General features: G+C 34.9%; 1 protein-coding gene across 1 annotated transcript in view; it reads left to right on the top strand.

Moving 5' to 3' along the window:
- LOC136032863 (cullin-associated NEDD8-dissociated protein 1-like) overlaps positions 1 to 13,321 on the top strand; it is a 153,752-nt gene that overhangs the window by 16,505 nt on the left and 123,926 nt on the right. The window contains exons 4-5 of the mRNA XM_065713276.1: positions 3,338 to 3,512; positions 7,272 to 7,415. Of these exons, the coding sequence (XP_065569348.1) occupies positions 3,338 to 3,512; positions 7,272 to 7,415 (319 nt within the window). The remainder of the gene's footprint in view (positions 1 to 3,337; positions 3,513 to 7,271; positions 7,416 to 13,321) is intronic.

Here is a 13,321-nt window from a genome sequence, read left to right as displayed (position 1 = left end):
TTCAATTTTAAAGTAGCTGGAAAGACGAGTATTCAGTGTTTTGGAGTTGGTTAAAATAAGAAAAAAGTTGGTAGATACTAGATGACACTAGTGATTGTTTTCTTTTGGTACTAGTGCTAGTTTTCACTATTACGAATTTCCATACTCGCTATGATTCTTGTTTTTCAAATAAAATATCCTCCTCTATATAAGGGTTATAATTGTCATTATATAATATTGGAATATCATGTTTTACTGTATCCTCAAACTTGGTTTAGTTGAATCATGAACCCCTCAATTAATTTTGATGTACAAATATTCGAGTATAGCATCATGTACCTTCAGCTAGGCATTTCTAACTACAGATAAAGATGTTGCTCATAGTCCTTTTTTCACACTAAGTTTTACCAAATTGCTTCTTTTTTTTTTTACCAAAATACTGGTCGAATAGTATTATTTAGGACCAAATATGACATCTGTGATTTTAAAATCCAAAAATTAGTAATTTTTGCTAGGACGATAAAGTAGAACCATTACCACTGCAGTTACTACACCCAGAGCTACTAATTTCTAACTACAAGTAAAGATGTTGTCCTTAGTTTTTTTGTCTATGTAAAATCAGGGTTGTGGAGTCGGTTATAAATTATAACTGACTCTGATTCTAACTTCAGCTCCAGACATTTTCAATATACCGACTCGAACTTCGGCTCCGACTGCATTCAGCAAAAATTTACTAAACTCGACGACTCCAACTCAACAGTCCTGTTTTAGAACTTCATTTAATTAGATTTTAGTTATATTTAGATATAAGCTATAATCGACTTTATTTCCGACTTCAGATATATTCAATATATTATAAAGAAGAAAAGATCAAAATTGATTTTTTTTTTTTGGTCCAAACGAAAGTACTTAAAAACGTGCAAAGTGAATTTTTCGAAAGGACAACCGCCTATCTTTTTCAGCGCGAACGAAAAACATTTAAGGAAAATGCCAAAAGAGACAAAGAAAAAACAAAAACAAACGCGGAGAGTCAATCTGATAAAAACAATCCAATAATAACCAATTAAAAACTAAAATTAAAACCTGAATAAAAGCCAAAATTAGAAGAATTTAAACCTAATACCTAACAACCATAAAGCGAGTCATTTACCAATTTCCACGATTTGCAAAAAAAGCGAACTCTCGAACCGCCATCGAAGGATACTAGCGAATGACTGGCCAAGCAAAGAAAATTCATTCACTCAAAGAAACGAAACCAGCAATTAAATAAATTGGAGAACTATGTCATTTAATTTCTGATTATAATAATTGCATTCTTCGCACACACCCTTTGAGATCTGAATGGTTGATGACACGTTTCAATATGTAATAGTGAAGGTGATTCAAGGTTTATCTCAGCGATGACTAATGTTTCTTTTGAGAAAACCGATATATGAGTCATTTATTCCTAAATCACCGGTATCTCTGTTTATCGGTGGATTACTCGCCTTATAGTTGTTAGGTATTTGATTTTAATTCTTCTAATTTTGGCTTTTATTGAATTTTATTCATGTTTTAATTTACACTTTTCATTGTTTTTTTTCACATTGACTCTCCACGTTCGTTCTTGGTTTTTTCCTTTCCTTTTTTTTATTTTCCATAAATATGTCTTCGTTCACGCTGAAGAAGAGGGGACTGTCCTTTTGAAGTATTCCCTTTGTGTGTTTTTTACTATTTTCTTATGGCCTTGCCGCTAGTATAGGTGATATGAAAACTGTTCAGCGTCTTTTAAAAGATGGGCCCGATCCCAATGACAAAGATATTGACGGGAGAACATAATTTCATTACGCTGTTGACTGTAGCGACATATATAAATATTGCCTGTAGAGACATCTTCAAATATTGTGAACATCTTACTAAAAGATGGGGCTAATGCTAATCAATCAACTAATAAAGGTAATACACTGCTAATTCCAAATGTTACAAAGAAATTGTGGATGTTTTGCTGGAGAATATCAGTGGTGACAAATTAAATGACTTTATTAATGCTAAAACTACTGTTAATGGTACTGCATTACTACATATTGCAACTAAAAATGGCTTCTATGGCTAAAAGTACAAATTTAAATAAAAGGACAATTTAGTTTATTTAGCAAAAATTAAGTTCGCAAATGCAAAAAAAGCATTAAAACTACAAGTTAAAAGTGGAAGAGGAGGGTTACTAATTTAAAATTTCAACTATATGAGGGATGAACGTTCTTCTAGTATAATATTGAGAACAAAAAGAACAAACATCAGTATAATATTGAGAACAAAAAAGATAAACTACCTAGTGACCTTTCTCTTTTAAGTAGATTCTCATATTTTGATAGGAATTTTCAAAAAATTGTTCCATTACTGTTTTTTCTATAATTTCTGTGATCTTGTCTTTTATCTCCTTAAGGTCTTCTAACACTCTTTAATTTTCTAGCTCCAGCTACATATCTTTAACATACTCGTAACTTACTTTAACCGACTCGTTAAAATGTAACAAAAAGTTGTAAAATCTTTATTAAAACATGGTGCAACTTATAATATTGAGAACAAAGAAGATAAACTTACCTAGTTACCTTTCTAAGAATCAAAAAGTTATCAGGCTGCTCAAGTTAATTAATGATCTGTTTAGAGATACAAAAAACGGTAATACTGAATTGATCAGCAAGCTAGGAGCGTTTAAACCTAATGATGTCTTAGCTATAACAAATGCTCGTAATGATCAAGAAAAGAAAAAACATTTTTGACCGTTTCTTCTTCATATTATGACGGAAATTTTGACGTCAATTATATTATGATAATTTGAAATTTGACGTCTTTATATTATGACGTCAAGAAAAATCCATTAAAGTTTTATATATCACTTAGTATACGTTCAATGCTGTAGATATAAATTGTACTCATAATTAAAGAATTGACAATAATAAAAATTATTTTATAGAATCTTTTAATACATATACGATTATTTTAATGGAATGAGAATTTACCTACAATTGGTCCAATGTGGTTTAAGAAAAAATCTTTTTCAATATACAGACTCTGACTCCATTCAGCAATAATTAAAAAAAAAATCTGACTTCTACTAAAATGCAAAATAATAAAGGTAAAGACTTATTTGCCAGGGACCAGATTCTTGCTAGGCACAAAATGTATTTATAACATTCCTTTTATTACAAAAATTCCATTCTAAAGTTTACCCTGACTGCAAATTTGTGCTCTATTTTTTTTTTCTATTTTAATGTGAAAAGTATATCTTGTTTACTAAATTACTCTCTGTAAAGACACTTGGGAGTGTCAAAGAGGGTCTGTGTGATTTTTATATTTATAATTATGTAATTTTTGCTAGGACGCTTAAGTGAAACCATAGCTAAAAAAGAAGATGTGGCTATTCAGCTTGAAGCTATTGAGATTATGAGTGACCTACTTTGCCGGTTTGGTACCTTGCTCGTTCCTTACCATGGAATGATAATGGAAAGTCTCCTTCCTCAACTATCCTCTGCAAGAATGGCAGTCATCAAAAGGTAACTTCATCCAAAGTCTAATAAAAAGCTTGCACTAGTGTAGAATCTCAGATATGAATTAGGAAAACCAATTAGGATACGCTCAGATTGTTGCTAATAGAAAGAAATATAAGAGACGAGCGTTGGTTCAGGTCTACTCAACTTTCTGTGAATATTCAATTCTTTTTGATTCGGGAATTTCCCCCTTCTTAATAAAAAAAAGAATAAAAAGGAATTCAGATTAATTATTCTAGATTTATTCCGCCTTGGAAAAAAGCCAGATTATTATTAAAAAATTTTCGATTCCTAGTATTATAGTAAAATGAATTACTAAACAGAAAGCTGCCAAACACAGCTTGTGTCTGTATTTCTCCACATCACCGTCTTATTAGGTTCTTTCGCTTGTGAGTTTTTTCGTTCTATTATGTTTTTTCCCCCTTTTTTTCTTTTTGTGTGTTACTCCCCGTATTATACTATTGTATAGTGGAAAAAAAATAATAAAGCATCAGGGCATCTAGTTTAAAATTGTGTTAATAATCTTACAAATAACAGTTCGATATGGACAAATCCTTTTATTTGACAAGAAACGACACAAAAATCACTGGATATTTTGGTTACATATACAGTGGCTGTCATCAACAGATAAACTGTGTACGTTATAAAGATATCCAGGGATTTTGTTGTTGTCTAACTGTCAAATGAAAGGATTTGCCCTTATGAGACTGTTATTTGTACGTGATGGAAAGGCAGTATGGTCTTCAAAAGTATCTACTTTGTTTGTTGTCATTACGTCCAGTGGTACCTGTCATACATACGTCTATTTAATCACTATTTAGAAATCTATTTTTTTAAGTTGTAGTAGTGAGAAGACGGATGTCTTAAATGTAGTAAAGTGTGCGTAATTAGTAGAAAGAAAAGAAAAAACGAAGAACGGGACCTTATATTTTGCATGTATAATGCTGGGCATTTGTAATCTAGGCGTGTTTGTAGTCTTTTCTTTTTTTTCTGTTGTCCATAAACCAGTTGTTTGAATTTTTTTTCTTGAGATTTTTCTATACTTGTCGTGTCATGGCTGGTCAGTTCGGCTTTAGATCTTTATCCTAGAAGCAAGTAACGTCTTTTGATTTAACTCTACTCTTTCCTCCTAGTCATAGTTCAACATCAACTTTCACCCCCTCTCCCTGATTTTCCGTGAAACTTTTTAAACTAATGCCCTAAGTCAATCCAACGATATTGCAGATACGCCATTTTGACAGTCTGACACCATCCAAAGTCTTTTATTTATCCTGCTATTGAGCCACGTCTAAATATTGTGTGCAGGGATAGACCTTTTGTCTGGAGAATTGAAAAACCTGTTCAGCCCTTTCCGTCTAAGTTTAAAACTAAGACTAAGTTTAAATTTTCCCTGCCCTTTCTCTTCTTTTCTCCAACAGTGCTGACGAGTTTCAAATCTATGCCCCAAACCGTTTATCAGCAATTGTCAATATGCAATTTCAATTACTTTATTAGGCAATGTTATGCTTTTTTTTATCATAGAATGTACAAATGAAATTTATTGATTTTGTTTCTTAATCATAAATTTAATTAATTAATCTATAGTTTAATTAATGGGGTTTCATTTACTGGAGCTAATTTATTAATTAGGTTGGAAAGCGGAAAAAATAACAACAAAGGAACGAGTATTGTATTTGCTACTACTAGTTGTAATATTGGCATTGAAAGAGTTTAGTAGACCGAATTAAATTGAACTTATAGCATTAGGGAGGGAGTGGAAGGGGTAAAGCCACAAATATTCCCGTTTATTTTTGTTCGTAATGTTTAATTTATGTTCATTCATTCAATTTATCGTCATTTTTTTTGAAATTTCTGTCTGCAATGGGTTTATCATATCTACAAGTTTCTGCCTGTTTTGCTTTAAATTCACTCTTTATTTTTCGTTTTAAAAAGTTTTTTTTCCTTAATTCAACTTCTGTTGGTTTTAATTAACATATTTTTTGCCTATGTTGCTATTTTACGATTAGTTAATAACTTATATCAGCCATTCCTATCGAATGTTTCTCAAAAGGACGGAGGTGATAGTAGTAGTATGGCAATAGCTGCTGTTGGAACAGTCGTATGGAAAAGATCGAGAGCAGTGGTGGTAGACCGTAGGCAAAGATGTCGTAGAGGAACATTTGTCGGAATAGTAGTTGCAAAAGCGGTTGTGGTTGAGATATTCGGACTGGGAGCAGTCGAATTAGAAATTCTCGCGGAAAGCTGTTAGGATAGGATTGATCGTGGTGGGATAGTTGTAGTGGGAGGGGTCATAGTAGGGTTTTCGATACCTTGTCGGAAATTTTGCAAATTTACTCATTCTAATAATATTTAATGAGTAAGTTTAAAAATTTTAATTTTAGTTTCATTTGTTAATATCATTAATCTAGTTAGCGAAATAATTTTCAGTGGTGAAAATTTGTTATTTAGGACCATTCCTTAACCAATTTCTGAATGATCAAGAGTTAACAGAGATGCATTGCGCGTCTTTTTCGAAGCCCATTTTGCAGCTCTTTTTCATAGCACCTCACACTCACTGACGTGTTTTCATTTTTGTTTTATTGACCGTCTGATAGCTTCTAATAACTCCCTGACACTTCAAAAAAAAGTTTGACGCATTTTTTCTATAATTAAAGCCAAAAGAAAAACAGGTCACTTCCTAATGAAGAGAAAAGAGGTCGCAAGAAAGAAGGATTTAACGGAAATTAGTACTTCGTGAGAGGATGTAAAGAGGGGAACTTTGAATAGGTTGCGATGGAGGAAGAGCATGTGCAGCTGTAGTGGCCTCAGGCGGCTTGTTGCTGCAGTGAGTTGTTAGTAGTAGTAAAAGTAAACGCTTCTTGTAAAGAATAAGTTGATACCACTCATCAATATAACATGCACCTGAATTCAGGGTAGTTCAGTAATGTCACAAGTTCTATGTATTTCTTTTCAGTTTGTCGAAAAAGAAAATATTATGTAGTTCAATTTTGCCCACACACGTCCGTGAGGCCATGTTAGTGTTAAAGAAGCAGCTGAAAATAAAACCATACACACTAATCAGAAATTTACATTTTGCTAAGGCTCCTAGATTATCTTTGCTTTGTTACTCCTGACCTATTTCCTCCGCCCCAATTATTACTAATACGAGTATTTTCCTATTCATCCGTAGAAACAGAAGTTTTACCTAACAAAAATTTACTCAAAGCAGGATTTTTAAACTTCAAAACTAATATAAGAATGCAATTTAAACTGTAAAACACAAAAGTCTTTCTCAGTTATTTCTTAAATGAAAAAAATGCAACTTTTATTATTATTTTCGAATTTTTTACTTACACGTTCAGTGTTTATAATAATATCCACTAATAGTCTTTCGAATTGTTTGAGAATTTTCCTAATAATGCAATTTTCTGTTTGCTCGCAGAAACACGATTGTTGGCAAAATTGCTGATAACCATTGTTTTTTTAGGACGACAGAAACAGCAACCATAATTTAAACTAAAATGATTATAATAACGTGGGTCATGGACTATTTAGAAAACTACTTGTCTTATGCTTTATCCTTCTCCAGGTGCTGTAGGTAGTCATTACACTATAGAGAAGAACTCAGTAAGATCGCTCATTAAACAGTTACCCAACCATTTAATGCATTTCCACGAAACTGTAGCAACAACTTTTTGTTAAGCAGTACTTCTTGTTTTTAAGACTTCTGTGGCAATGCTGATATTGTGCTCAAGAAGGTTCCATTAATTAACTATTTAAATTTAGGACGATCACTGCTATCAGTTACCTGGTGTTGACCTGCAACGCCCAGCTTTATGAAAAACTTATTCAATATTTAATAGACGGGTTGACGCGACAGCAAGATATATATAGATGTAAATCCTATGTTCTATGCCTTGGATCTATCTGGTGAGTTTTAATTAGTTGGTAAATGTTTATGTTCCGTCGTTAATCATTAATACACCGTTGGCTAGGGAGCTTACGGCTAAGCAGATTGTTAAGTAACATCTGAAATTCGGATGGCAGGTGAGACGGAAAATGTCTGGTCCTTCTGCAAGATCAAGACGAAGAAGATTATCATTAATGTATGCTTCTTTCTAGATGTTATCAATAAGTATTTTAATTTTCTTGTTTGTTTTAAGTACCTCTAAAAAAGCATAACAAGGACTGCTTGGGAATATTATCTCCTAGAAGTTTGAATCAAAATTTGATGTTTGAATTAAAATTAATTCAAACATGTCTACGTTCTATTATAAACATCTTTAGTATTTAGTAGATAGATTGACGCGACAGCTAGATGTAAATCCGACGTTTACATCTTGTATGTAAATATTATATTATAATATTATTATAATGTTGTTTTGTTATATCGCTACTACTACTACTAACAACTCACCGCAGCACCAAACCGCCTGAGACCGACACAGCTGCGGACGCTCCTCCTCCATCCCAATCTATTCAAAGCCTCCCTCCCCCCCACCAGGAAGTTCCATTTCCCTTAAATCTTTCTTCAAGACATCCTGCAACCCCAACCGCGGAGACCTGCTTTCTGTTTAGCCCTATACGGTTAGTCAAGAAGGACAATCTTCGACAATCTATCTTTCTACATCCGCAGAACTTATTATAGCATGTATTATATTTTATATCTATATATATAAAAATAAGTTGTCTGTGTGTGTGTGTGTGTGTGTGTGTGTCGAGTGACGTCATGTTTGTGTGTCGACTGACGTCATGTTTTCGACTGACGAAATTACAGACCGGGACATCGGGACACAAATGACGACCGGGACACCGGCACATCTATATATATAAAAATAAGTTGTCTGTCTGTGGATCAGGTGACGTCATGTTTCTGTGTCGACTGACGTCATGAAGTTAGTTGTCGTCATTTCTGCTATGACGGTGACGTCATTAAAGATATTTAAGATATATATGTTCACGTAGAAATCTATTAATGTTTAAGTTTAAAATGACTGATGAACTTACAATGGCAGAAGCCGATGAAGATGCTCAAAGAGTCTATGCCAAAAAACTTGCTGCTGATAGAGAAAGTCAGAAAAGAAAGCGTGCCGAGGAATCAAAAGAACAGCAAGGAAACAGGCTTGAGGCTAAAGAACGCAAAACCGCGCAGTTAGATGAAGATCCACCTGGACAGCGAGAGTCAAAACTGAAAATGATAGCGATGATGATTGGGTTTGGGATTTTGACTTGGATAAGGTCATCAATGCCTACCAGATTTTAGTTAAAAAAACAAAGGTTCGGCGATATGTATTCCATAGTGAAGCCAGTCAGTCGACGGCCAACCTACCATCTTCAAAGATACCACGATAGGAAGACTCTACACCGTTCACCCCAATCAACATGAATGCTTCTTTCTACGCCTGCTTTTGGTGAATGTACCCGGTCCGACATCCTTTGAGTATTTGCGAACTGTAAACGGTACTATACATGACACTTACCGTAGTGCATGCCAAGCTCTGAATTTATTGGAGAATGACCAACACTGGGATAACTGCATCAATGACGCGTGCGAAACGTCAACCCCAAGTCAAATTCGTGCATTGTTTGGCATCATTTTATTGTCGTCATTTTTGCTATGACGGTGACGTCATTAAAGATATTTAAGACATATATGTTCACGTAGAAATCTATTAATGTTTAAGTTTAAAATGACTGATGAACTTACAATGTCAAAAGCCGATGAAGATGCTCAAAGAGTCTATGCCAAAAAACTTGCTGCTGATAGAGAAAGTCAGAAAAGAAAGCGTGCCGAGGAATCAAAAGAACAGCAAGGAAACAGGCTTGAGGCTAAAGAACGCAAAACCGCGCAGTTAGATGAAGATCCACCTGGACAGCGAGAGTCAAAACATATCAAAACTGAAAATGATAGCGATGATGATTGGGTTTGGGATTTTGACTTGGATAAGGTCATCAATGCCTACCAGATTTTAGTTAAAAAAACAAAGGTTCGGCGATATGTATTTCATAGTGAAGCCAGTCAGTCGACGGCCAACCTACCATCTTCAAAGATACCACGATAGGAAGACTCTACACCGTTCACTCCAATCAACATGAATGCTTCTTTCTACGCCTGCTTTTGGTGAATGTACCCGGTCCGACATCCTTTGAGTATTTGAGAACTGTAAACGGTACTATACATGACACTTACCGTAGTGCATGCTAAGCTCTGAATTTATTGGAGAATGACCAACACTGGGATAACTGCATCAATGACGCGTGCGAAACTTCAACCCCAAGTCAAATTCGTGCATTGTTTGGCATCATTTTAACAACTTGCTCTCCATCAGCTCCTACAGAGTTATGGGAAAAATATAAGTCAAAAATGTCCGAAGATATACTCCATCGAAAACAGTTAGAGACGTCAGATATGACTTTTGATTTTACATCAGAAATTTATAACTATACTTTAGTTATTATAGAAGATTTGTGCGTACGTATGGCAAACAAACCTCTTCAGGATTTGGGAATGCCTTCACCTAACCGTATCGCTGCTGTTTTGACATGTGTAGAATTGGATCGTGAACAAAGTTACAGTACGAGTGATCTATTGTCGTATGTACAAAATAACATTTCCAAGTTAACGTCGGAACAAAAAGACATTTATGATACGATAATGCATTGTGTCGATAACAACGTTGGAGAAATTTTCTTTTTGGATGCGCCAGGAGGTACTGGTAAAACGTTTGTGATAAAACTGATTCTGGCATCAATTCGATCAAAAAATGATATAGCGTTGGCAATTGCGTCGTCCGGAATAGCCGCAACATTGCTGCCTGGTGGAAGAACTGCTCATTCCGCTTTGAAATTGCCTCTGAATTTGCATTCTACAGAAACTCCCACGTGCAATATTTCCAAATCATCTGGGATGGGTAAAGTATTGCAGCAATGCAAACTTATTATTTGGGATGAGTGCACAATGGCACACAAAAAATCGCTCGAGGCTCTGGATCAATGCTTGAAAGATTTGAGAGGGAAGTCGAAACCCTTTGGCAGCACATTAATATTGCTTGCGGGAGATTTCAGGCAAACATTACCTATAATACCTAGATCAACTCCTGCAGACGAAATGAATGCTTGCCTGACAAATTCTAATTTATGGGCACACTTAAAAATATTAAAATTAACTACAAATATGCGTGTCCGATTGCAAAACGATGACTCTGGTCAAACATTTTCAGATCAATTGCTGGCAATTGGAAACGGAAAGCTCCCAGTAGTGGGAAAGCCAAGAATGTTGTATATTCGCAATTTTTACGTAGTTTGAAACACATATATAAATCTATCTATATTCACAGGTGGGACACAGGGACACAACTACAATGGCGCGTAACTAATATGGCGCGTAACGACTCACGCGCGCGGGGGTGGCTTGGGGGGGTGCGAAGCGCCCCACTAACTAGGTGTTGGGGTGGCGCGAAGCGCCACCCCAACAGTTAGTAGGGAATATAAATGACGACCGGGACACTCAAAGAGAAAGCGACCGGGACACAAGGAATGTTCGATTAGCAATCACCATCAACAAAGCACCGGGACACAAATGACGACCGGGACACAGGGATATAAATGACGACCAGGACATAAGTAAAAAAAAAGTAAAAAACCTAAAAAAAGGTAAAAACTACAAAAAAACTAAAAAGAAAAAAAAAAACTAAAAACTAATATAAAAACTAAAAAAGCCAAAAAACTAAAAAAAACTAAAAAAAAAAGAAAAAAAAAGAAAAAAAAAAGAAAAAAAAAAGAAAAAAAAAAGAAAAAAAAAGAAAAAAAAAAGAAAAAAGGAAAAAAAATGAAAAATAAAGGAGAAAAACAAAACTAAAAAAATAAAAATAAAAAAAAACTAAAAAGAAAAAAGAAAAAAAACTAAACAAACTAAAAAAAAGTAAAAAAAAAAAAAAAAAAAAAAACTAAAAAGAAAAAAAGGGGAAAAATACAAAAATTTATTTCATCATATACCATTCAAAAACGAATGTATATACAGACCGGGACACCGGGATACAAATGACGACCGGGACACAGGGAATATAAATGACGACCGGGACACAGGGACACAACTACAACGGGGACGCCGGGGGGCACAGGGGGATATATAAATGACGAAGGGGACACAGGGAATGTTCGATTAGCAATCACCATCAACAAAACTCAAGGGCAATCATTAGAATCATGAGGTATCACTAAAAAAACTAAAAAAAGGTAAAAAACTAAAAACTAAAAAAAAGACCAACTCAAAAACGAATGTATATACAGACCGGGACACCGGGACACAAATGACGACCGGGACACAAGGAATATAAATGACGCCCGGGACACTCAAAGAGAAATAACAGACTGGGACACCGGGACACAAATGACGACCGGGACACAGGGAATATAAATGACGACCTGGACACAGGGACACAACTACAACGGGGACGCCGGGGGGCACATGGGGATATATAAATGATGACGGTGACACAGGGAATGGTCGATTAGCAATCACCATCAACAAAGCTCAAGGGCAATCATTAGAATCATGATTGTTTTCCCATGGACCATTATATGTTGCATGTTCAAGAGTCGGTAAACCTGACAATCTATTTATGTGCACAGACAATGGGATAGCGAAGAATGTTGTATATTCGCAAGTTTTACGTAGTTAAAAACATATATATATATATATATATATATATATATATATATATATATATATATATATATATATATATATATATATCTATATTCACAGGTGGGACATAGAAACACAACTACAATGGCGCGTAACTAATATGGCGCGTAACGACTTACGCGCGCGGGGGGCTTGGGGGCGCGAAGCGCCCCCACCAACTAGGTGTTGGGGTGGCGCGAAGCGCCACCCCAACAGCTAGTCTATATATATAAGAATAAGTTGTCTGTGTGTGTGTGTCGAGTGACGTCATGTTTGTATGTCGACTGACGTCATGTTTTCGACTGACGAAATTACAGACCGGGACATCGGGACACAAATGACGACCGGGACACCGGCACATCTATCTATCTATATATATAAAAATAAGTTTATGTTCCATCGATTTCATGAATTTTGGTTTGAGTTTTGGCATTCGAATCGAAATTTGGAAGTTTCGGCTTGATATTCAGATTGAATTTTTTATTTTTTTGGTTTAAAAATCAGATTATCAGGTAATCTTCACTATATGAAAGTAATCACCTTCTCAACTTCTTTATTATTAATTAGACAATACGGTAAATTTGGAAATATTTCCGCTACTGAGGTAGGACTTGGGTGAACATAACATTCGATGCCTTTTTTTATGCTCTTTTTTTCGAGCCTTTTTTTTATGAATATGATAATCATTTTATTCGGAAGTTCAATCTGAAGCTCTTTATGGACCCTTAAAGACGTTACCTTTTTCTCTTATTTTTGGCTATAGAGAATGGTTAAAGCAATGTAATGGTTAAAGCAATGTAATCCACAGGCGTTGATTCATCATGATCCAATTGAATAAACAATTTATCGATCTTTAAAAAATTGCCATATTTACTCTAAATGATTAGCGTGACTCTTGTTTTAGCCTGTGTACTTGTAAATTGAATTGACTGTGACGAAATTAAGAACCAAGAACACGTAGGGAATATGTTATATTGGTTATATATTTCCACACTATGGTAGGGGCTGGGGATGTTGGGGGTTTGGGTATAAAATATTGTAGAGCTGCAGATGAAATGTGTTAACTACATTTATTCTGCATATTATGAAGTGAGAATTGTTGTTTTTACTCTTTTTTATAGCCGAAAATAAGAAAAAAAATGTCATCTTT

This window comes from Artemia franciscana, chromosome 11 (genome assembly GCF_032884065.1).
Source record: "Artemia franciscana chromosome 11, ASM3288406v1, whole genome shotgun sequence".
NCBI lineage: Eukaryota > Metazoa > Arthropoda > Branchiopoda > Anostraca > Artemiidae > Artemia > Artemia franciscana.
Note: the sequence above shows the minus strand (reverse complement) of the source record. Positions and strands in the feature narration are given on the sequence as shown.